The 24,876-nt window shown below is 54.1% G+C and overlaps 6 protein-coding genes across 6 annotated transcripts; 3 read left to right on the top strand and 3 right to left on the bottom strand.

Annotated features, from left to right (window-relative positions):
* Positions 1-2,887: 2,887 nt before the first annotated feature.
* On the bottom strand, positions 2,888-7,671 carry AB675_4353 (uncharacterized protein; the record flags this gene model as incomplete). Its single annotated transcript, XM_018144485.1, has 4 exons — positions 2,888-4,069; positions 4,299-4,371; positions 4,419-5,158; positions 5,401-7,671. 4 exons carry the CDS (start codon positions 7,669-7,671, stop codon positions 2,888-2,890), a joined length of 4,266 nt encoding a protein of 1,421 aa, XP_017996538.1.
* Positions 7,672-8,812: 1,141 nt separating this feature from the next.
* AB675_4352 (uncharacterized protein) lies at positions 8,813-9,883 on the bottom strand (the record flags this gene model as incomplete). Its single annotated transcript, XM_018144484.1, has 1 exon — positions 8,813-9,883. One exon carries the CDS (start codon positions 9,881-9,883, stop codon positions 8,813-8,815), a length of 1,071 nt encoding a protein of 356 aa, XP_017996552.1.
* A 758-nt stretch (positions 9,884-10,641) lies between these two features.
* Positions 10,642-12,257, top strand: AB675_4351 (Trichodiene oxygenase; the record flags this gene model as incomplete). Its single annotated transcript, XM_018144483.1, has 3 exons — positions 10,642-10,870; positions 10,926-11,467; positions 11,514-12,257. 3 exons carry the CDS (start codon positions 10,642-10,644, stop codon positions 12,255-12,257), a joined length of 1,515 nt encoding a protein of 504 aa, XP_017996508.1.
* Positions 12,258-12,580: 323 nt separating this feature from the next.
* On the top strand, positions 12,581-14,020 carry AB675_4350 (uncharacterized protein; the record flags this gene model as incomplete). The annotated part of the gene is made up of 2 exons (XM_018144482.1): positions 12,581-13,024; positions 13,136-14,020. The coding sequence occupies 2 exons, from the start codon at positions 12,581-12,583 to the stop codon at positions 14,018-14,020; spliced, it is 1,329 nt and encodes a 442-aa protein (XP_017996527.1).
* Positions 14,021-18,024: 4,004 nt separating this feature from the next.
* AB675_4349 (Serine/threonine-protein kinase ssp1) lies at positions 18,025-21,501 on the top strand (the record flags this gene model as incomplete). The annotated part of the gene is made up of 1 exon (XM_018144480.1): positions 18,025-21,501. One exon carries the CDS (start codon positions 18,025-18,027, stop codon positions 21,499-21,501), a length of 3,477 nt encoding a protein of 1,158 aa, XP_017996467.1.
* Positions 21,502-22,576: 1,075 nt separating this feature from the next.
* Positions 22,577-23,715, bottom strand: AB675_4348 (Oxalate decarboxylase OxdC; the record flags this gene model as incomplete). Its single annotated transcript, XM_018144479.1, has 2 exons — positions 22,577-22,859; positions 22,910-23,715. 2 exons carry the CDS (start codon positions 23,713-23,715, stop codon positions 22,577-22,579), a joined length of 1,089 nt encoding a protein of 362 aa, XP_017996567.1.
* Between the last annotated feature and the right edge of the window lie 1,161 nt (positions 23,716-24,876).

Raw genomic sequence — 24,876 nt, 5'->3', positions numbered from 1 at the left:
GCTTCGCCAAGGTCAGGTACTAGTGGGCACTAGTCCTGTCGCTTAGGAAAGTGGCTTGGGCAGCTTCCTCCTGTGCCCCCTCTTGAAGCACTTGTGTCGGGTCTTGCTTCGCTGGTGTATGCTGGATGTCTCTCGGCCACCTGTTCCCGAGTTCACGTATTTGTCAAAGGTATGTGCTGGCTATGCATGTGAGCTGATTATCAACGAAACACTCTGCCGTTTCTGCAAGCATGTTCATGGTTCCAACATCTCCACAGACATGACCTTAACCTGCGCCTGCCAGCCTGCTTACAAGCGAATTCAAGGTCTATCTGTCCAGCACTGGTTCTGAGGTTCATGCCTACATGAAGAAGGTCGTCCGAGCCCAGGGGCGGGACCGCAACATCGGGATACCGAGATCAACTGAATGCGCTGTTCCCCGACGTGAGCTGCAGGAACATGAAGGTCAGTCAAGCTCATCGCATCGATGGGCGAGTATAGTGCCAGCCTTGACTCTTTTTGCATCGCAAGATGAGGCCATGAGAGCTGCACAAGAAGTTTCCCTGACACCAATGTCTGGCATCGTAAATGATTGTCGTTGAATTATGGAAATCCATCTCTTTCTCATTTCTGACTTGAGGAACCATCGACCAACGGCGACGGAATATGACCTGTGTTTCGTCCCAGAGCTGTGTCATGGAGCTCTTCTCATTGTTTCATCTCTGCAAGCGTTGCCTGCGCCCTCTGAATACAAGTTGCCTGTCACCTAGCAAGCTTGCTGATCTGGCACCACAGCGACTGCCTCGGGTCAAGGACATACCCGCAAATCAGCGGCCCCAACAGACCGTCTATTCGTCATCCGTGCAAGGCTATCGTTGATGGAAAAGTAGGATTCTGTCCCGCCTCGTTCGGACCCCACATCCCTAGAGGATTGTGGTACAGCGGCCACTCCGTTGCGGGATTCCTGGCATCCATCGGCTTGTACTGACGTCCCAGATATGGTCGCCAATAGAACCTCGAGCACTCCTAGGAGTTGTTGGTCGTGAGTCCGAGATCGATGACCCAACATTCTCGATATGCGCAAGCTCCGGGAGTGCAAGAGCTTCTGCATCAATCGGGGGGAGCCTCGTCGTGGGATGAGTGCTATAAGAAGCTGCGCTCCGGCTCTGGACGATATGGTCCTCATGAACGACAGGAGATACCTCTCCTAGCTCTGTGTCGGTTGACTCTTGCTGCGCCGTCGCCGCCAGGCTGCCCTCGGAGTGCTCCAGCCGCAGCAGCCCCACAAATGTAAGATCAAAAGGCTGCCAACCAGCAGGAAAGCCAAGAACGCTACGAGTGCCGCATATCCCTTCCAATCGCCGGCATTCGGATGGCGCAAGAACTCGAGCATTGCTATTGTGTTGGGGTCCTCCTCGCGCCGTCTTGTGCTTGTCCTTCCTTTGTGGTCAGCGCTTTCGATGAGGTGAAATACACTGAGCCCAGAATCGCTTACCCTTTTGTTAGGGCTTGAAGACTCGATCGCTTTTCTGCAACCACGGCGATGAGAGAGGCTCCGTTGCGCGCTGAGGCTTGCTCAAGCCATTCTCAAGTCCCTGGAATCTGTGCTTCTTACTGCCCGAGCGACAGCTCAGAACAATCGAGTTGGGTGCAAAGTCGTCTGCAGAGCCTGAGGTAACGAGATGATTCAGCGCTCCAGGCGGACGGCTATCAGCAACTATCACATCATCGGATGGGCAGACTCTCGAACAGTCGCGGCAAAGTGGAGTGCTTGTTATCAAAATCCTAAGAACGACATGTCAACACACTCAGCTAGAGGTCTTCGCTGCTTTTATGCGCAGATAGCGCTTGGAGCGTCATCACTCCCACTGCGTCGACTGTCAGCCAGGAAAGTATCCTCTGATGTGCTATCGTCAGCCGCAAGAGCTTGTCTCGCCGACGTGCTCTTCTTACCCGCGAGGACGCGACGGCTTAACAACTCATCCCTGGTCCTTAAGCTCAGAAGGGGAGACAACGACGGCGAATGTCATCTTCAGCAGACCACCATGGCAGTACCACTGCATTTGCAGCCATTCCACGCCGATAAAGGCCGCCCGGCGCCATCAATCACATCCGCACTCATGCGCAGGGTACCTTCACGGACGCGAGCAACTTGTGGGGCACGCGTTCGCTATATGCTTCTCGACGCGAAATCACATGATAGACCTCTACGGAGACCAAAATGCCTCACGTGCAGAAGCTTCTTTGCTGGGGTCCAGATAGGCTTCCGCTCCGCGCTCCGCTGTGAGCAGGTATTGAGTTTCATGCCTTCGAAGGGGTCTGTCAGCCTGGCGGAGGCATTCACACGCCTGGATTCGGATGGGGGAGCTTCCTCTCCTCGGAACATGTGATTGTTTTTGCTTAGCTCTTACGTTTCGAGGAGGCGATCTGTTCAACGAACCACCTTCGTGAACTCTGTAGCTCACGGGTACTGCCACTCGACGGCACAGTGCAAATTCAACATGGTCACGTGAAGTCCTGATTAATTTTGTAATGCTTTTTGTCTCGATACTGTCTTTACGGTGTCTTGGAATGCCTGGACCAGTCTGGTGGTCTGAGTCTGGTCAAGCTCACTGTCTCAGTATGTCCTCCTTTTCTCAATCCGACTTCTTGTCTCAAATTTCTCTTCTTGTTTCGATCTGTCTTCTTGTATTTGTCTGAACATCCATCCTGTGCAATGCCAAAATCTCGTATTCCATCACTACATTTAGCATTAGCAGCCAAACTCCGACGCCGCTTACATGTATGAGCGAGCCACATACCCAAGCGTAGAATTGAAAACCGTTTACCGTCGTCCGATAGCTCAATAACGCCCTTGCTCCCGAACGAATGATACACGTCTCAGATGAATCGACCGGACCCTACCGCCCTACCACTCCCCCACGACGCCATACGCCCTCGTCACCGAACTTGTCGCGGAGGAGATTAAGGTTGTTTCTGCTGTGACGGCGGTCCCAATATATGCTGTTGCGGCAGTGTAGGACGCTTCGACCACGACCCCATACACCTTCGTTACTGTCTTCCAAGCACCTGTTGGGAACACTCTGGTCGCAGTTCCACCTACACACAAGCCCTTCGTAGAATCAGGGCACGGCTGCAGCAGGCCTGTCGTCGGTATACCACGCACACCCACACCCAACATCGTGTTCGGCGGCTCGACCTCCGCAAGCCCCATGTCGTTAGGCGAGGTGTAGCTAGTCTTAGCAGTCCTGCACGCTAGCGGCCATCTGTACGTCAAAACGTCGGGATAACCGATGCTATAAGTCACGCATAAATCGCCTTCGGTCTGGACCCATAGAGTACACCCTGCATCCCAGTTCCCATATGAGCAGGAGGTGGTGGAAGAAGTTGGCTCGGGGGCAGCCGTTGATGTACCGAAATCCCCTTGGACAAAGGTCAGCGAGGCGGACGACGTGGACAGGTCTGGTTCTGAAGTTATCGCGGATGAGGTTGTGGTTGCTGCTACAGCAGTGCCGATGTATGCGGTTGCAGCAGAGCACGGCACTTCGACTGTTGTGACGGGAATGCCGTAAGCGGTCCAGCAAGCGCCCTCCGAAAGTGTGCTCTCAGAGACTGTTCTAGACGGACTTTCCGTCGGCTCAAGTTCATCGCGTCTGGCCAATGCGGGAGTGCTGCTCGTGTCGGTGCTTGTTGTGGTACCAGTGCCTGTAGTGCCGGTGCTTGTGGCGGTTCCACTGCGACTACTCGTAGCTGCTGGTGTGGTAGAGCACGGCGTCTCTATGGAAGTCTGCTGTCCGTCGTGAGTAAAGGTGAAGTAGCACGTAGAGTTCACGCCTGGATAGTAATTTGTAGCCGAGCATGGCCGTTGCGTTGATTGAGGACCATCCTTGAAAGTTAAGGTCACCCAGCACAGACGCTCTGATTTCTCTGCACTAGTAGTTGTGGTTGCCGGCGCCGTGGTTGACAGTGCAGTCGATCCCGGTGTAGGTGTAGTCGTTGGAGAAGTGGTCGTTGACGATGCAATTGTAGATGAGGAAGGTACTGACGATGTAGTTGTGACCGGTGTAGTCGGTCGAGGGATGATGTATGACTTGGTCAGTGTTGATGAGGTCGATGATGATCCAGTTGATGATGACCTAGTCGATGATGACCCAGTCGTCAATGATCCAGTCGTCGATGATCCAGTCGTCGATGATCCAGTCGTCGATGATCCAGTCGATGATGATCCAGTCGTCAATGTTCCGGTCGTCAATGATCCAGTCGTCGATGATGAAGAGGTTGACGATGATTGAGAGGCTGATAATGATGAAGAGACCGACGGCATAGTCGGACCTGGTGTGGTAAGTCGAGGTGAAGTGCTTGACAGTGTGGTCGTTGCCAGCGTGGTCGTCGCTGGCACGTTAGCTGCCGGTTCCGTAGGGCACGGAACACGGAGGGACGCTGGGACTCCGTTGTACGTATGAGTCGTCCAGCACGTGCTGGTTGAACACGGCACCTCTATGGACTTGGTCTCTCCATCGTACGAATATGAAGACCAGCACGTAGTCCCCGAGGTCGTTGTAACGTTGGCCACGGGCTCCGAGGTCGTTGCAACATCAGTCAGGGTATCTGAGATCCCCGTAGTCGCAGTCTCCGAGGTCGTTATATCAGTAGCCATAGCCTGAGCACACGGCACAAGATGTAGCGAAGGCGGCACGCCATATTCAGTCCAACACGCACCAATCTCCTCTAAAGCAGAAGATATAGCCGTCTCAGCGCACGGTCTTGGCCAAGAGGTCAGGTGGTACTCGTATGTCTTGTGGAGGTGGTGGCCCTTCAAGGTGCTTCCAGTATAAGTATACCAGCAAAGATCTCCCAGCGCTGGCAGTTGCCCACTCGGCGCCGCAGGGGCTGCGTCCGGAATCTCAGAGGTGCTTTCGGCTTTTGCCCAGCAGGTCTTGTCCCAGCACGGGCGGCCGCCACTGCGTGGAGCTATTGTGATTGGATCTGTCGTCGGCTGGGGCGCGATGGATGGGGTCTTGGTGTAGTGGCTTTTCACGTAGTTGCCGTAGTCGGATGCATCTCCCCTGCGCTGCTTTTGCTTACAGCCGCCAACGAGGTTCTCCCAGCTGAAGAAGCCGCATCGTTTTCGAGGAGCGAGTGTTGCTTCTGGTGTGAGCAACGGATCCTTCAGATCCTTCTGTGGTTGTCATAAGAGAGAGGATGAGGACTCGTCAGCAGACTGCGTCAAAGTCCTCGCGATGGCTGTAAGTCCAGAGGGAACTTTGGCAGCAGATTCGTGGATGATCTCATTTTCTTGCTCACACTTCATTCTGTTGTCATAGCAGTTCCAGGTATCAGATCGGTCTTCATTCAAACATTCGAGGAATTCTCGCCCGCAATCAGTCTGTTTCTCTGATGCTATCGTGTTTGAATACCTACCGTGTTCGGGAGAAGGCCGTTCATGACAAAATTCATCTTGGTCCGCCCAATTTGGTCGGCTGTCTTGGTGTACGTTGTCTCATTGCGTTCTGGAGAATCCTCGACCGTTTCGCGCTTTGCCAGAGCTGGTGTTGCCGGATCCGAAGATGAGCCTCTGGTACAGGCTGCCATGACCGTAGAGCATGCTGGGTCGTCTGTTCCCTTTGTCGCACACCACGCTGTCAGCTCAATGCAAGTGTCCAGTGCGGCTCTGTCGCCTTTCGTCATAAGATCCGCGATCATATTCATGTCCTCCTCAAGACTCTGCGCAAATGTCGCACTGCGCACCACAGCCTCACCATCAGCACCGAATGATTCGTCTTGACACTTCTTGTACTCATCGAGACAGTCCTCCTCATCGGCAAGCCTGCACTTCAGGTATTTGTAGGAGCAATCTTGCCCCGCAAGATGAGAGGGAATGGTGTCCAAGTCGTTGAGTGCCTCCTCAAGGTCATCTAGTGCACGTTCCGGCAGTTCGTGCTCACTTCGCTCCTGAAGACCATCTTCCAGCAGCTTCGGCTCCGCTTCTGCTGCAATCTCATGCCACCCCGGGGGGAGGCCATCAGGGAGACAGCAGCTCGGATAACCCTTGCAGCATGCCCTGGGGAGCAGGTCTTTCGGCTGATGTGGGCCAGTCAATTTATCATTGTTTAGATAACACGTCTGAAGGATATAAATGCATGTAAATGAGCCGGGGCTGGGCATTGGTGGTGGACCTCGCTCCTGAAGAGCATCCCCCAGCTGCGTCGGTTCCGCATCTGCTGAGATCTCTTGCATGACCTGGGTGGGGGCTGGAGCGGGCAGTTTCCCTTCACAACAATCCGGATGCCTAATGCAGCATTCCCTGGACGGACGGAAGAAGCCGCACCCACCGAGACGTAAAAAGCAACTCATGTCGTCGAAGAGTCCCCCTGCGACGACTTCCGAAAGGTGCCTAGAGATTTCACTTGACTCCTGAGGAGCATACTCTTGCTGCTTCGAGATCGCGTCTGCTAAAAGTCCTTGCACAACCTCGGTTGGGAGGTGCTCGACTTCTCTCGAGATCGCGTCTAGTAAAAGTCCTTGCACTACCTCGATTGGGAGGTGCTCGACACATTCAGGATACTTCTCGTCGCATTGATAATTGTTATCTGGTAGGGCGGTCTCGTAGTATTTGCACCAAAGATAAGACAGCTTTCTGTCATGGGGGCATGACGGATCGTCGTCTTCTCCAATCTCGGGTCCGTGCGTGAGGTCTTCGTCTTCAGTACCACGCACCACTAGCGACAGCGCTTGAGTTGGGCTCGCGACGACGTGTGTGGTGGCAGAAACAGAGCCGCCATCTGGGAGGCGCGTTTCCGGAGCGCCGAATGGCGAAGATTCGGAGATGTGTGAACTTGCCCATTCCGGCCGGCCACCTGGAGCTCGGCGGTCCAGGGCAGCGTTTTCTGAAGGAGGTGTTGGTGGCATCGTCTGGACAGCGAATGTAGACGGCTCAGTCATATCATCGACAGGCTGAATGCTGAAGGACGGCATGTCCAAGGGTGGCGTGTCGAAGGGTGGATTGCCATCAGGTGGGGGGTCAATGGTCGGGATGGACACACCCCCAGTCGGTGAGGTGCCGGACGGCATGTCGAAGGGTGGATTGCCGCCGGGCGGGACGTCGATGGTCGGGATAGACACCGACACAGTCGGGTAGGCGCGAGCGGTGAGCCAGTGGTCTGAATCAATTTGATATCCAGGCTTTCCCTGCGAGTAGTCGACTTCACTGCACGGTACAACCCTGCCACCAATTCGAGCCATACAGCCCTTGAAGTCCGATTGCGGCGGGACGATTTCACCACCAACAACGCTAGTGCCTTGTGGACCAGGAGTCTGAGGAATCCACGCAGGTGCAGCAGTAACCCGTGCAACTTCTTCTGAAAAGGAAGCACTAAGCCGTGACGCTTCTGCTGAAGAGGAAGCACTAAGCCGCGATGCTTCTGCTGAAGAGGAAGCACTAAGCCGTGACATTTCTGCTGAAGAGGCAACTGCTGCCACTGAAGAGGAATATGCTGTCACTTTGGCCATACACTTCTGGTATGGCTCGTCACATCCGTGCCCGTTAGGATGGTACCCATAGCAATGCTTACGGTCCCAGTAGCAATCATTTTCATTGGGTGTCGGGCTGCCGTGGAATCGTCGCTCCTGCACACCATTTGGCAGAGCTGAGACAGAGGCCGCGAGAGCGGCCAGCATCAAGACTTTGACCATGCTGCGCGGTCGGAAAGATGATGCGACCGACTTTTGTGTGCGCTGAGTCGCGGGGAGGTGAGTCTCTGGACGTCTGTGCGGAAGTCGAAGGTCGGGGCGACGTGAAGAAGAAGAAGAGGACAGAGTCGGTGTTTGTGTGAAAATAAAATCAGAACATGGCCTCTCGAGTTTGTGCGTCTATTTGCCTCGTGAGCTGAGTACCTTTGCTTTGACTTTCCTCCAAAGTTCCAAGGTCTTGGGATCTTCCGTTGTGGTAGAACAAGTCAGACGCAACACACAGATCGTTTTGACTCGCTATAGATCCACCTGCGTACATTTGCGACAATTGGTTGAAAGCATGACAACGCTGGAAGCCGCTTCAAACCGTAAAGGACGCTCGTGCTTTTCAGTTGGGGCACTGAAGCTACTGGCGGCATCGAGAAGATACACGCTCTTGTGCCGTTGCGACTTGACGCGAACTCACAGATTCCGAGCTGCAGCACTTTGGAGTTGGGGCAGGGCAGGATACTGAAAGTCGCCACGCCGCTAACAGATCAATAACGGGGGCATGCTGGTGCGATGAGCATGTGATGGACAAACTCCAGTGCGTTGCCTGTATGATGCCTGAGTGTGTTCAGCTCCCAAGATGGACAACTGTTCCTTCCAGCCGGTAGCTGAGCCCGTGACCGGGCTTCCTGTAAATACCTCAAACCCAGGTACCAGATTGTCGCAGAGGCTATTGAACCCAGATAAGCAGTGAACACCTGAGCAATCAAAACACTGGTTTTGTAAACGTCGCCGATACTGCTCAACTCTGCAATGATACCCTGGTCTGAGGGCCTTGACCGTGTTCATTGATAATAACCACATGCTCGGTTCGAAGTTGCGACAATAGCCTGAGTGAAGTGTGCACACGTAGCATAGAGTGACTGATCGCCAAGGCAGCTGATCGACGTGCCAACTGGGATTCTCGAAGACCTTCTGTTCCAAATCCAAGTCGCCGTCCAGAAATCCTCGGAGAATTCACCAGCAAAGTCCGAACTCGTGGCGCGATCAGCATGGAAAACGCCGCTGTTGATACCTAAACCTTTTCGAAACGGCTTGATTGACGTCCGCAAGCTCTTCGAATCCTCTCTGACACATGGATCGTCCTTCGAGATCTTCACGGCCACATCGGCTTCCTCCCATACACAACGCCTACCCTCGTGTACGCATGTATCCTCTTGTTCGCCCAGTCCCTTCTCACCTCCGCCAGATACATCTGCACCTCCTCATAGCTCATGCCCAGCACGCGCGTGAACATAGCTAGACTCCATCCCTCCATTCCACTATCGATCTCTAACCTCCTCAACTTACCAATCTCCTTCAGCTTCGCACCTTCCGGAGTCCTATCACTCGGCCACGGCGAGTCCGGCATCTTGAAGCGATGTTCCCGCACATCCTCAAACCCCGCCTCGCGAAGCCAGCGATACTGGTAATCGATAACATCGACCTCCTTGCCCGTCCTCCTCCCTGCTTCCGTGAACAACTGACCCCATCGCGCAAGTGGCGAGCCCGGCGGCGTCGTGTCGTCGTCGGCATGACAATAGCAGCTGCATTCTAACTGCTCATAGTAGCCGCCAGGTTTCAGATGCTCCAAGACCTGCTGATAGAATCTTGGCCAATCGCGCAACGACCCGAAGAGGCCGCGGACGTGGATGAAGTCGAAGCTGTTCTTGGGGAAAGTCCAGTCGGAGGCGGCGTCGTCGATTTCGAACTGTAAGTTAGGCGGAATGTACTCGGGCTGGATCGGTGAGAGGTCCGTACCGATGACAGTGGCAGAGGGATACTGATCGGCGAAATCGATTGCCCATATACCGGTTCCCGTGCCAATGTCGAGTACCCTCTGGGGTTCGGCGGCTATAGGAGCTAGAAAAAGGCGATTATCGAGGAGAAGAAGATAAATATGGTGCCCCAGATCGAGCTGCTCGCTGGCAGACTCATCGTTCGGACACCAGTATTCGCCATCGCGAAAAGCGTGATACCGGCGTCCGTTCTCCCAGCGATAATTGAAGATCGAAGATGTCAGAGATCGCGTGTCCGGATCTAGGTCATCAGATCCAAGAGCCGAGTCAGTATCGGTGTCGAAGTCAATGTCTATGCGATTGCCAGAGATGGAAGTTGCCAAAGTACTTGTGTCGTCTCTATCGACATCGTACGTGCTGAAGGACACTTCCGAAGGCGGTGCTGACATCTTGTCCGAGGTCGCTCTTGCCGGGTGAGGGGCTACTCGCTGCTCGCTGCTACCGCGTACAATCCATCTTTGAAAGCATTCTCTTCCAAACCGACAAAGACAGTCGAGATGAATCGGAAGGAGCGAGTTTAACGTCAAGCAAGGTGGTTATCGTTATCCATATCCCTTGAGGAAGAGCAATGTACTTTGAAGTAGAGTTGCCGGCCTGGAAGTCTCAGTCGCCAGCCACACAAGCCACCCGATATCAACCGCAATCAACATTGTCGTCATTACACATCCCATTGATCCTTTGTTGCATAAAATCTGGAGCGACTTCCATAACTTGATCGTGTCACGGAGGCTCACGCACGTGGCAAGACGTAAGCGCTTGGAGCTTCGCGGCGATCCATCCTCGCCTCTTGACGCCTGTATACTCACACATTATAGGCTGTAGTGGCCCAGGGCAATTGCTGCCCCGGTCCATCGTTCGCGACCATTGGAGCTGCTATCAAGCTTGTAATGACTTCACAATCCAGACAGGACTCTAATCAGTTGGTGGGCCATTAGCCAGAATGCAACGGCCCGCATCCGCGACTGCAACCTCGAGCGCTATCGGTCGTGAGTTATGCCCGTCAAGACTGTCCAATTGTGTGAGACGTGTTGGCAACATATCTTCAACCAGAGTTCTTGCGCTTCAGAGCCGTGTGGGAAGCTGTCAGGACTCGAAACCTCCCGCAGTGTGCTGACTCTGTAGCTTGTGCTCGCCCAGGACCTGCGACATGGCCGAGAAAAGCAGCTCGTTTTCGTTGCTTTATCTCAGCGGTCTGGGGACTCTTGCGTATCTGCTGTATCTCTGCGGACTGGCATTCTACCGATTGTATCTCAGTCCAATCGCAAAGTTTCCGGGTCCAAAGCTTGCAGCGCTCACGTTGTGGTACGAATTCTACCACGATGTCGTGAGAGGTGGACAGTATGTCTTCAAGATCAACGAACTTCACGATCAGTACGGTCAGTAGACGTGGCCAGAGTCTAGGTTACACAACACATTGCTTATTTTCTACAGGACCAATCATCCGAATCAACCCATACGAGCTTCACGTTCGCGACCCAGACTTTTACGATGTCCTCTACAGCGGCCCGGGCCAGAGACGCGACAAATGGGTATGGGCTGTCGAGCTCTTCGGCAACAGCTCGTCCGGGTTCGGCACCGTATCGCACGACCTGCATCGACTCAGACGTAACGCACTTAACCCCTTCTTCTCAAAGCAAGCCATTGGTCGCATGGAGCCCATGATCCGTGCGCAGATCGAGAAGCTTTGTGCTCGTTTCGAGCGTTGTCGAGAGACTGCTGAGCCTGTTGACACGCTCAAGGCGTACGCGGCATTGACTACCGATATCATCACCAAGTATTGCTTCGGTACCTCGTATGATTGTCTTGATGACCCGGGCTGGAGGTGGGAGTGGCCAGAAGCCATGGTTGACAGTACGAAGGGTGCTCATTTGAACAAGCAGTTCAAGTGGGTTTTTCCAGCTATGCAAGCGACGCCGGAGTGGATCGTGGAGAAGGTCAATCCGCCGGTCATGAACCTCATCAAGTTTCAGAAGGTGAGTCGGCAGTCCCAGCCATGATGCAAGTCACTAACAACCGCAGGATCTGGCTCGTCAAATTGGCGGTCTGATGAAAGAGGACACGGCCGAGCTCGAAAAGGGCAAATCGAACATCTTCACAGAGCTCATCAAAGGCGACCTACCAAGCGAAGAGAAGACGCTCCCACGCCTCGTCGATGAAGGTCAGACCATGATCGCTGCAGGCCAGGAGACCTCATCCTTCTTCCTCAAACAGACAACTTACTACATTCTCGCCGATCCCGCGATACGCGCCAAACTCAAAGCCGAACTCAAGCAGGCAATCCCAAACCCGAGTGAGATCCCAGCCCTTGCGCAGCTCGAACAGCTCCCCTACCTGCACGCAGTGGTCTGCGAAGGCCACCGCTTCTCCCATGGCGTCGTCGGCCGGCTCGAGCGCATCTCACCCGACAAGCCTTTGCAATACAACGATTGGGTCATCCCAGCAGGCACGCCTGTCGCGATGAGCTCTCTACTACAGCATCGCAACTCAGACAAATTCCCGAACCCGGAGAAATTCGACCCTGAAAGGTGGTTGAAGAGCGATGGCAGGCTCGAGAAGTATCTGGTGGCATTCAGTAAGGGCACGCGACAATGTCTGGGGATCAATCTGGCCACGGCGGAGATCTATTTGACTCTAGCAACTGTCTTTCGGAGGTTTGACATGGAGCTGTATGAGACGACGGCGAGGGACGCGGAGATCGCGCACGACTTCTTCATCCCGCATAGTCCAGCAGATTCGAAAGGTGTCAGAGTCGTATTCAAGTAGACCTCTTGTAGCTTTACATAGAATGATCTGATGAATATCACGAGGAAGCAAAGCACGCGAGAAGGCAGGGCAGAGGGAGAAGGTGTCCAATTGGCAGGCGCGGTCCGAGCATCTCCTACCCTAACCCTAGATATTTCCACTCCGAGCATCATGGACTGCATGGCAACTCTTCAGATCCGACAAAGCTTCAAGCACTCGACTTCACCCGCATCTCAACGGAGACAACGTCTTCTCTCATCGCTCCCGTCTGACCCATGGAACGATAGCATTTGACCCCTGCCCGCCGGACCCTGACCACGCTGTAGCCGTACCTACAGCTCACCATGCAAAAAATCCTCCGCATCAACATCCAACAACAAAAGCAAAACCTCAAAGCCCAAGTCCGCGTCGCCGAGCGCGAGATCAAGGGCGACATCTCCAAATACGTCGAGCGCAACCGCGAGATCATCTCCCTCCGCGCGCAGCTCGAAAAGCAGGAACGCAAGCACCGCCGCGAAGACTGGTTCGCCGGTCCCTTGGCGCCCGACCGCAACAATGGTCTCGAGAAGGGCAAGCTGGGTGGGTTGGACAGTAACTGGAGAGAGGTGATGAAGGGGAAGCCGGAGAGCATGTTCAGGGAGAAGGATCGGCCGAAGCATGGGAATAAGGGGAATATTGTGGAGGGGGATCGGGTGGTGGTGATTGAGGGAGTGGATAAGGGGAAGATTGGGGAGGTGGAGGAGGTGAATGAGGAGGAAGACACTGTTACGTTGAAGGGAGTTGCTATGGTGAGTTCGTCCTACGATCACAGGTCTGCGAAGGCTCAGCCTGTATCTCTACCGCGATCAACCACCACCACCACCACCACGACGTCCCTTAGCTAACACAGTTCACCACAGGCCGACATAATAACCCCCGCAATAGCCCGCCCCTCCCTCCTCCAAAACCCCCCTTGTGCCCCAAGCCCTCCCCATCCCCCTCTCCTCCATCCGCCTCGTCACAAAAATGTACGACCAAACAACCCGCACCTTCAAAGACTGCATCATCCGCTTCTCACCAAACGCCGCGCCCGCAGCGCGCCCCCACCACACACCAACCTCCCTCCCCGCCTCCCCGGCAGCAGCCTCCCCCCACACGACCGCTTCATCACGGGCACGAACATCCGTGTCGACTGGCCCGCCGAAGAGCGCTCCGAGGGGATAGTGGAGGACGGGGATACACGACGAGAAGTGCTGGATGCGTATACGTATAATCCTGGGTTTTATGTTAACGCTGAGACCGGGGAGGCGCCGGAGCCGTTGCCGCATCCAGACATAATTGAGGAGATTTTCAAGCCGAGGAGGTTGGGTGGTGGGAGGACGCAGCATGATGTGGATTATGTGGCAAGGAAGATTATTGAGGATGCAAGGAGCGCGTGGTATAGAGGGAGGAGGCTGGTTGGGCCGGGGCAGGAGGCTTGGGAGGCTGAAGTGCTGCAGAGGAAAAGTGCGTTTGGGAAAGCGGTGAAGGAGGATGAGGAGTGGAGGGCGGCGGAGTCGGAGAGGATAAGGGCGGAGAAAGGGGATTTGAGTGTTGGTGAGGCGAAGGGGGATGATGTGTCCGTCGAGGAGTTGTTGCCGGATGGGGACACTGCTGTGCCGTTTGACGGGCGCATCCGACGTGTCGGGCGTGTTGTTCGGCGCGTTTCGGGCGTTGGACGCGTTGAGGGCGTTCGGCGCGTTGAAGTGGAACAGATGGTGACGGCTGACGATAGTGCTGGACCGACCGAGCGTGTAACAGTGTAGCATTGGGTGGGAGAGAGATTGGCAGCGGAATGGGGCGGATAGGACTGGTGAGCAGGCAAGCGGTTCCTGCTCTGTAGACGACAACTGGACAGCATCTTTTAGAGAGGCACGGCAGCATTCTTCCTGACAATCAGGTGTACCAACAATCTAGATCTATACATACACGAGGTACAAACCATCATCTTCGAAGAAAGTACTTGAATTGTACATGCAGCCTGAGCATACAATTGCATTGCGACCGTTATACTTGTCCAGCTTCGAACCCCGGATCACTGAAAAGCCACTGGCCTATCTGAGGAAGAGCTTACCTGGACGGCGGTGACGAGACTGCGCCGCCCTTTGTTCCTTCGCTCGGGTCGTCAGCACTTTGTTGCTTCTTGTGGCCAGCTCGGCTCTGTGAGAGCCTGTCGGGTCGGTATAGGTGGTGTTCGTGATATTGTATGGCTTCCTCTCACTGTGCCATATTCAACGGCCTTTTTCGAGTGAATATGCTAGGCAGCAGCGCAACTTTAGATCGCGTGAAGACCACTGAAGACCTCAAGGTCAAGTCATGACGGTGACTGCTTCGGTTGGCCGCGGTGTGCAATTTTGAGACAAGGTATAAATAGGTGTCTTGCGCTCAAGCCAACGTTATTCCTTCTTTCTTCTTCTCCAGGCTCGGTGGCCAAGATGACACAGCTGTGCCATGCCAAGGTAGCAGTCATTGCTACCTGATGGGGCGAATCTCAACTCGAGTCTTCGAGCCTTCTTATCCAGGTACAGCCGAGTAGTTTCAGATCATGCAACAAACCGTGAATGCTTCTTGGCTGGGTCAGGGGGGCGATTGCTTCGATTCGTTGTAGTCGTTACATTGTTGAGAAGGTATAAGTAGCCGGCCGTCTTCTTGTCGTCGAATTTCTTTCTTGCTTCTTCACGGCCGAAGCGCTCAAGCAATACTACTTGCCGTTTCAATACAGCATACGCTGCTAGTTCTTGGGACGAGCTTCAAGTCCTCCGAGACTCTGACTGCACTCGGATGAGTTTGGATCATGCGACGAGCAGTGAATGCTTGGAGACGGATTCAGTGTCGTGACTGTTCAGTGTTCGCCTTGATATTCACTGCGTCGCAGAGGTATAAGTATGTTGCTTGTCCTCGTTATCTTCTTGCTTTCCTTCTTACCACACTGCCGAAAATGGCACCCAACTTGCCATGTCAGCTAGCGTCTGCTGCTACTTGATGGGGCGAGCTCAGCTTTCTGGAGTGTCCCTTCGCGATGGCGGTGGGTTGAATGCTGATGTATCCTGCGGTTACAAACGACATGTGAAACAGCACGCTCATCTCCAAGACACTTAAAATGTTGTTCATCTTGGACGTCTCCAACGAGGGAACGCAGAGCCCACACAAACCATCACGAACCATCACGAACATTCTCGTAGCACGAACGTGCCCAGACCTCCTGCATAACTTACTTTCCTCCATGCTTTCTCCCAAGCAGCGCCGTCGTCAACGCAGACTTGCAACCAAGCTTGTCTCCGCAGACTCTCTCCCCTCAATCGAGCTCCGCCGACGATCACCTGTCTCAACCTACCTGCAGTCCGCTTCCCAATTCGTATTCATCAGCAAGCGAACGTCCAAGTTCATAAGGTAGTTCACGAACTAGTTACGAAGGCTAGCGCCTCGAACCGCGTCTAGCCGCCAGTAGCGCAAACCCATCCCCACAGATGGTCCGAGCTCTTCACTGGCTGGAGGGGGCGTGGTTGCGCAATCTTTTCAGGAGTTCGGGCGGGAGGACTAGCAGGGGTTGCTCATGCGGGTTGATGAATCTAGCGATGCAGGAGGGAGCTTGTGAGCGTTGCCACTGGATGTTGGTGTTCTGTTTCTGGCTTGTCTCTGTTGGGCGACGAGTATGCTTGTTGGCACTAGTATGACACGCGCGAGATGAGTTGAAATGGCGGGGTTTGAACAAGAGTGGTTTGCCCTGCAGGTCGTGATGTCGAAAAGAGCTGGGATCAGTGAGATTGCATTGAGGGCTGGTTGCCTTGTATCGCAACCTCAACCGAGGATTATTGTTGCGCAGGTTCGCAGATCGTAAGGAGACGTTGGCATGAAGCTCGATGCAGTTCAGATCCAAACATGGGAAGTGGAGTTTGAGTAGAGCGCATCATTGACTTCCCGTTGATCGATCTTGAATCTTCGAGTGCGAAGCCGGCGACATCTGATGCTGCAGTAGGGTTCCTGAAAGTGTCAGCAGAGTACGGACGAGCTTTCCGGTGGCTTAAAGCTGTAACTATCTGGGTGTCATTATACGACATTTCGGGGCAGAAACTCGTGCTGCGGACAGCCCGTCAAACACCCCTATGATGGCCAGACCCGACTAGCTGGACGATCCATAGGTGTGGCTGTGGTCCATGAAACAGCTGAGATGCACTGAAAGGGTGTGGTGAGCACAACGAATGGCGTTGCTCTCGTGGGCATCGTCGGTACGAGCTGTCATCTGCTAGGTGGGCTTTGCCGAAGAGTTCGTCTTTGGCGATGGTCTGCGAAAAACCAAGGCCCGCGAAAGAGCGAACTATTGGATGGCAAAGAAAAGATAGGCTAGAACTGGATAACCTGGGGTAAGCCAGTCAGCTTGCGTACGAGCTAGCAAAATCTCCTAACGGTGGAGAGATGGAGCTGTGGTGTCATGGTGCGTTGAGATATGCACTGCCTCTGCACGATGCAAGAACTCGTTCGACAGAGGTGCGATTGTAGATCGGAATGGGCAATGGACAAAAGGCTTGGAGTGGTAGCTCGACCAAGATTACGGGCCGCTCGAGGTTCAGGTCGACGTGCGCTGGTTTGCGGCTGGGACAAAGTCACTGTTGGAGCAGACACTTTGTCTTGATTAGCAATTGTGTAGAGGGTGCTCGCTGATAAGATGATTCCGATTCCGCAGCTGCTTACAGGCCGGAGCAGTACGTTCAGGCCCTAAGAAGAGCCTCTAGCTGGTTCAGCAGGATAAATTTGGGCGGGTTTCGATAGGCTGGGTACCTGATGCCGATCTTTTACGATGCACATCTTGGGGAACGATCTTCAGCCCAGCGCCAATGCGAGAAAAATTGAGCGTGGTTGCCGTACCCCAACCAAAGCACTGACATGTGAAAATTCAACGTTCAGGCAGCTGCGCGAGATTCGGGCGAGAAGTTCGTATGACATTTACGACAGCAGCGACGAGTATCATGTCTTCGAGGTGGGCGACATGGTGGATGGCAATGAGAGTCTGCAGGTATCACAACATGCCTATCTGCAAGTCTTGACGTGGGCTTCATGAGCGGATAGACTGCAGAACTGGAAGAGAAGCCGCCCTGCAGCGCATGCTTTTCGTGCGCCGTCTCTCGCTCATGTTCCCGATGAACCATGGATTTTCCTTCCTTCCTGGCGGCGATTTCGAAGGCAGCCAATAGCTACAAGGCAACAAGCCCAACAACCACAGCTGCACAACATGTCAAAGGGTGTAGCGTGAGTTGATCGAATGACTGCATCGTATTCAACGTGAAAAGTGAGAGAATAACTCGAGCCCACCTCCCCATGTCTGCAGCGTTAGCCTGTACTGCACCTGCAGAGAGCATAGACCATGCCCACCCAAGCCCCATCAAGCCTAGCCTGGAACCATTACTGCCCGCTGTCGCTCGCCCGCCGCCCGAATCTGCGATTGTTCTCTACACTTCACCTTGTACTTCTCACCACACCAATTGACGACTCGTTTCTCTCGTCACTTCACTACACTCCTTCAACTGCGCTTCTCGACCTCGTCGTCGCTGTCACAAACAAAAGTCATTCATCCTACGCCCAAAATAATTTTCATTGTTCCTAGCGACTCTACACTGCCCACTCACACCCTCGAACATCTCCGACTGCCTCGAGTTTCGGGTCACACTTCCGCTGACCTCCATGGCACAGACCAGTGCAACCCACCTTGATTCTAGTTGTTGAGTAGGATGGTTGTGGTGTTTTGAAGGCGTTGTTTGCATAGCAGGAGTCAGTGATGCCAGATCCTACCGGCATAACATGGGCTCCAGATGTGAGGAGCGGTCCTGCACAAGACCAGAATGCGGGACAGTCAGAGAGACATGATGACACAACTGCGGCAACACCGGTTGCGAGGCAGTTGTCGCGAGAGCAGGGCTACTTCGACTTGGAGCCTGTAGCCGCACAGACAGACGGTGCTTCTGCTGTAGCGCCCTCGTCGCCGAAAGGTACTTGCGAGAGCCGGACGCCCACGGGAACATTCCCAGAACGCATGTCAGAAGACCGATCACGAGATGGCCGCCCGCTTCGAAGAGAGCCGTCTCATAGCAAATCCGTCTCGGTCGATGCGCTGCGGCTCAGTCCCAACGAACAGCGACCAGAGTATCCCGATCAGAGCTATGTTTCGCTCATGAAAGCACATCTCGGTCGACCTCTGCAGCCATTGCGAACTCGCTCGTCGCATCCAGCACAGAACATGATCTACAATGATCTAGCTCGACGACAGCATGGAGACAAACACCCTTCACTCGGTTCGGTGACGACAGGCAACACTCCAGCCGCAAGCCCAGGCCTGTTCTCACTCCCTGCTCGTGCGCCATCGGCACCTCCAGAAGACAACTTGCACCATCTGCATCAGCCAAAGGTGACATACAGTGCCGAGATCGATTATGATACGTACTCCGGCAATAAGTTCATCAACCACTACGAAATGCTTTCCGAGCTCGGTCGTGGTGAGCACGGCAAGGTCAAGCTTGGTCGCAACATAGATACTGGCCTTCAGGTCGCTGTCAAGATTGTGCCTCGCTACTCTCGTCAACGTAAGCTTGGCAAGCTCGGTGCTCCTGAAGATCAGACCAAGAAAGAAGTGGCCATTTTAAAGAAAGCTCGTCACCGAAACATCGTCAGCTTGCTCGAGGTCATCGATGATCCAACGATCAAGAAGGTCTACCTTGTTCTGGAGTACGTCCAGAATGGTGAGATATCATGGTTCAAACGAGGTGTGCCAGAAATTGTCGTCGCCATGAATGAGCGATATGCGGCGGAGAAGAATGGCTCTCCTCTCGGCGCGGGGGAGCTCGAGAAGCAGCAGTTCACTGTCGCCCAACTTCGCCGCAGACTTGAAGCACTTGAGCGGACTAGATCAAAGAACCGAGACAATACTGGCGGATGGAGTCTTGAATTTGCTCAGTCGTATGACGACGAGTCTGAGTATCTATCAGATCTTTCGCGCTCGGCTTCTGGCGCTGGCATCGACAATGATCCTCGTCGGGAAGCACCGCTCAATGAAGCACTCGATGGTAGCATGTTCGGATCCTACGCCAACGAACCTTTTCGCGATCGCGCCTTCAGTCTTGCGGGTATGAGCGCATTCTCGCATGCCTCGCATATGTCGTCTGAATTTGAGCTTGATATCGATGAGGACGAAAGCCGAGTACCTGCGCTAACTCTGGATGAGATCAAGAGGGCTTTCAGAGACACATTACTGGGTCTGGATTTCTTGCACAAGATCGGCATCATTCATCGAGATATCAAGCCTGCGAATCTGCTTGTTGCAAAGGACGGCACGGTCAAGATCTCCGACTTCGGTGTCTCATATCTTGGTCGTGCGATCCAGCCCGACGAAGACACCATTGCGGAGAAGGACGTGTCTGACTTGAGTGATGATGCGGAGCTGGTCCGAACTGTTGGCACGCCCATGTTCTACGCGCCTGAGGTATGCTATACAGGCGATGAGACCATCTTCGGTGGTGTGCGACCGAAAATCTCTGGCGCAGTCGATCTATGGGCGCTCGGCATTTGCACTTATGCCATGGTCTATGCACGCTTCCCATTCTCGAGCGAATCAGGCCATATGGGCCTCGCTGAGCAGATCTGCAACGAAGAAGTATTCTGTCCTAGCGAGCGATTGGTGCCAGTCGACACGTCGAGCGAAAAGTTCAGTCTCGTTGCGCCTGCATCGATGAACAGCAACAAACGACTTGACTACGAGCTCAAATTCGAGCCAGTTCCTGAGGCTTTGCGAGATCTGATTATGAGACTTCTCATCAAGGATCCAGCAAAGCGCATGACGATCGAAGAGGCCAAGCAGCATCCCTGGGTTGTTGAAAACATGTCCGATCCTTCTGGTTGGGCCGGCGAAGGTATCAACGAGGAGGAGAAGTCTCGCATCGTCAACCCCGACGAGAAAGCAATCACCCAAGCTGTTGTCAAACGCAGCATTGTTGAGCGAGTCGTGTCTAGCGCCACTCGTCTTGCAGGCAATCTACTAGGTCGGAAAGATTCCAAGAAGGACGATCGGAAGCGCGCATCAAGCACTGCAACATCGGCCAGCAACTCAAGCGAGTCTGTAAACTCGCCAACTTCGAATGCCAGTACGGTCGGGAAAAGTGCTCGAGATGCACGACGGACTAGTTTGCGCGGCGACGAGATCTTTGCGGCTGCGCTCAAGAATTCTCGTGAGACTACTGAGCACCCTCTAGCGCAGAGCTTGACTGCTAGTCCCGACGAAAGACTTCCGAACACTCTTCAGCCATCCAGACCGAATGGACCAGACCGGACTACATCTACCATGACAGTCGATTCTACTCGAACCATTCGAGCTCCGCAGCCGCGGTCAGTCCCTCCACCGCTTCCAATGTCTCAGCATGAACTACCCGTCGAATCCGAGACCGTCCCGCAGCAAAGCGCCGGTCTAAAGGTCCAAATCGAGCAGTTCTTCGAAGGAGCCTTAGAGAGTGTAGCTCGGTTCGGCAATCGCTCGCCAAGTGCAAGTCGTGCTTCTTCTAGTAGCGACATGCACAGCGATGCCAGTCAGTCGGTCACAAAAGCTTCCGTGACAGGCTCGATTGCGACTCCAGAAGTGCTCCGCTCGCCCATTGACTACAACGTGCAGCCACCAACTCGAGGTCTTTCCTTGGCTACAAGCGACTCTCGCCCGAAGAGACACATGTCCATACATGCACCTGAGTCCGATGCTGCAGCGTTCGAGCACGCTCAAGAACTCAATCAGCGTCGATACATGCGAGAGCAAGCTGCACAGGCAGAAGCAGATGCACACGCCAAGGACGAGTCCAAATCGCCCACTAGCGACGATTGCCCGCCGAGCCCTGATGACATCGCTTACATGCAGAGAAAGGATATGCAGCCTATGCCGTCGGCTAGCACCCTTGCGTCATCAGGCGATGATCTAGCACATATCAGTCACAGCACCTCCAATCCGTCCTTCGGCATGGTCAGTAGCAGTGCATCATCGCCTCCTACCGACAGCTACTTCAACCTCAACAAAGAGGTTCCGGCCACTGCAGCCACCGTCTCAGAGGATCCTGAGCTGATGCGCACAGGAGAGACAGTCATCGAGCGTGGTCGTGGGCGGGAAGCGGCGCCCATGGGCAAGGGGTTGGAGCAGCGAGCAATGGATGACGACGACTACGACTACGACTCAAGTGATGAAGACGACATGATGATGATGCCTGTCAAGACGCGCAAGCGCTGAGCAAGCAGGATTCAGGCTTGGACAATGAGCCCCACTCCACTCACGACTTGGTTCGGACGATTACTGAACCCAACAGCATTTCATATGTTTTGCCGGAATATGGGACACGATTTGCATGATAGAGACACCACATGGCTCAGGAGTACTCCAGCAAGAAACACCACACGGCGTTTTCTTTTGTCGAAGGATTGGGGAACAGGAATCGCATAGGCGTTGAAGGCAATGTCGAGGGATTGAACCGTCAGAGAGGACTCTATGGGAAAGCATGCATTTTCGACAACGGCCACCAAAAACTTCGCAGGGAGGACTCTGGCTCTCGACAGCTGGATCAAAAGATCATTCATACTCACTTTATCTTTCACTTGTGTGACCATAGTTCTCAGGAGATCATACCATTTAGTAGGATTTAGGAGATAACAATTATCTGTTCACAACTTTTTCCAAAACTGAACGTTTAACAGCTAGCTTTTGCGGTTTTCTGCTGCAGGTCTTGGGGTGAAACTTAGGTGATAGAAAACCAAAACACGAGATGAGGCGGAACTGTTGACTGGACAGATAGAAGTCCTGATTAGGCAGGAGGCCTTCTATGTTTGTTTGTTTGTTTGCTTGCTCAGTTAGCTGCAGGTGAGTGAGATGCTTAGGAGTTGGTGATGGATCTGGTGGTTTGGGAGACCTTGTGGGCTGCTTCTGGTTGCGCTATACCCCAGCTCGTTCGGAGAAGTCGAGCGTAAGTACTGATCCAGTGTGCACGCATCCAACCATGCTACTCAAGGTTTCGCTTCGTACCTCGAGTCATGCAGCTGGGCGACGATGTCGACGCAGTCAACATTACTTTTCCAGCCCCCTGATGCCCACTGCTGTTGGACTGGCCTCGGGCCTGTGCAGCTGCAGTGAGGCAGATGACCAGACCGGATGCAGACGGTGGCTCCAAGTGCTACAAGACTCGATTTGTAGGCATTGCTTTGTGATTAAGGTGACTGACTGACTATCTGCTCGAAACCTCAACGAGAACCACCAGCGACGGGACCCACCAAGCTCTATCCAGCGCCGTTGCCATCGCCAACCCAAACACCGCTCAAACAACCGGATCAGCCACGTTCTTCTTCAATACAATCAACGGATCCTCATTATCATACGGAAACTCCGGCAATTCCGCCTCCTTCATACCGAACGCGGCCGCTAGCACCCTCCTTGACATGACCGTGCCAGCCTGTCGGAACCCAACATCCTTCGGCATAGGCTGATCGAAGAAGATCAAGAAATGAATCGGGATCTCCTCTCCAGCCTTGACGCTTTGCGGATGCACGAACCCTTCCCCGTTAAGGCCTGGCTGGATGACTTCGATCTGGTGCGGGTAGCTCGCGGGGATGAAGTAGACGTCGTCAGGATGCAGGGTGAATGTGTCGACTGACCCATCCGGTCCATGATGGACATGCGCGCGTGGCCTTCTTTGATGTAGCCCATCTCGACGGTGTCCGGGTGCCAGTGGGGTTCGCGCATGCCCTTGTCCTCGATGCGGAGGGAGTACATGGCGATGTTGGTCAGGATCTTCCAGTACTGCGCGCGGGCTTTCTTGGCGGAGCCGACGCCGGCGGCGAAGGTTGGGGCTTGCATGTCCTCGACGTCGAAGCGGTTTGGGTGCGGCCATTTCGCATTGGTGGGGACTTCTGCGGGGCCGGAGCGCTTGATGATGGTTGGGTTGGGTGGGGTGGTGGAGCGGGGGGAGTATTTGGCGAAGACGGAGCGTCGACGTACGAAGGTGTTGGCGAGGACCGCGTCGGTGAAGGCGGCGGCGCTGCGGGAGAGGGTGAATTCTTTGGGATGTTCGTGGCGGGCGCAGATCAGGAAGGTGGCGGCGGTGGTGGAGGAGGTGTTCTCGACGGTGAAGAGGGCTCCGGAGTGGACGTGAAACATCTGGCCTTCGGAGACGGTGAAGGTGGACATGTCGCTGGCGGAATCGAGGGTGCGGACTAGGGTGTTGCCGGTGAGGACGTAAGCGATGGCGTTGCAGTTGACGAACCACTTTGGTTCGAGGATGCAGTCGGGGTTGAGCTCGATCTTTTGGAGGGAGAGGTTCTTGAGCATGGGGAGCTCGTTGGTGGTGAACTCTTGGATTGAGCCATTGGCGTTGGAGAAGACGGGGCGGCTGTCTCGGAGGTTAATCTTGTGCTTGGAGGAGCGGTCTTGGACTGGGGTGGCGCCGTTGGTCGTCATTTTGGCTGATGGGTTTGGTTGTGGTGAAGGTGCTTGGGTGGGACGTGTCGGTAGAGGATGTAGATGAGTTTGAGATGTTGCAGAATAATGGCGGTTGTTGAGTGTAACTCAATAGAGTAGTGGCTTGGTTTGCTGTTGTTGGTCTCATCGTCTGGAGCATCAAGCCACCTTGTTATATAGTTCGATCCATGCCTTGACGCGGACGCTCGCGTCTACCGCCCATGCATGCCAGCCTCGCCTTACTGAGCATACCGACTTGACGCACCCGTCGGACATCATGCCCATGACGTCCTCTATCGAATTCGTACAACGCGTAAGGCTGCGTCGTGGTCTGGTCGATATGGCTCAAAGAAGCCGCGAAGTAATAAGGTTTCTGCATATCGTTCTTCCGCCAGGGTTCTTGAACTTTGGGTCAGTGACCTTTGGGACAAGGGTTGGCTTACTCATTTATGAGGAGGATTAATTGGCCAATGACCTATGGCGGCAAATTCCGCTAGCTCTGGCGAGGCTGCTTCTCTGCACCGCACTCGATGAACTCGTGTGAACTTAGTCAGGCACGTCATACCGTACCTGCTCTGTCTGCGACAACAAGCCTTTGGCGCCTCCTTCATTGGGCGACTTCTCCATTGGCGAGATCGACGCGATGAGGTGGTCCCACCTACCATCTATTGCAGCTCTGGGACACTGCGCACTACCAAAACAGCGTAGAACCGAAGTCTCGGACTCAGCGCGTCGCGTCTGTCGCGAGCACGATGAGTATGTAAGTCAAAATAGAGCGTCAGTCCGTCGAGCTCGGGGCGACTTTGCGCGAGGACGACATGCTGTGTCACGGCGATTTTGGTCGAGTCGGGCATCGCGTGTGGGTTAGTCCAGCCACATTGCAACGAAGTTTCGAATGCTTCGTCTCAAGCCACTTCACTTACCGACGTCATATCGCCATGTGCTCAGCAACATACAAGTCAGGTTGGTGAAGTGCCGCGATTGTACGACAGCGCCGCGAAAGCAAAGATTATGTGTACAGACTGATCGACAGGTACGCGGAATTGATGAATATTTACCAAAAATATCGCAGATCAGGCTCGCTAGAACATTTTACCGCCTGGGGTCCTTCCTAGATGGTCGGACTAGGAACGCTTCTAGAAGGTATACACACTCTTGATA

This window comes from Cyphellophora attinorum (assembly GCF_001299255.1).
Source record: "Cyphellophora attinorum strain CBS 131958 chromosome Unknown Contig30, whole genome shotgun sequence".
Taxonomy (NCBI): Eukaryota; Fungi; Ascomycota; class Eurotiomycetes; order Chaetothyriales; family Cyphellophoraceae; genus Cyphellophora; species Cyphellophora attinorum.
This window is presented reverse-complemented; position numbering and strand designations above follow the sequence as displayed.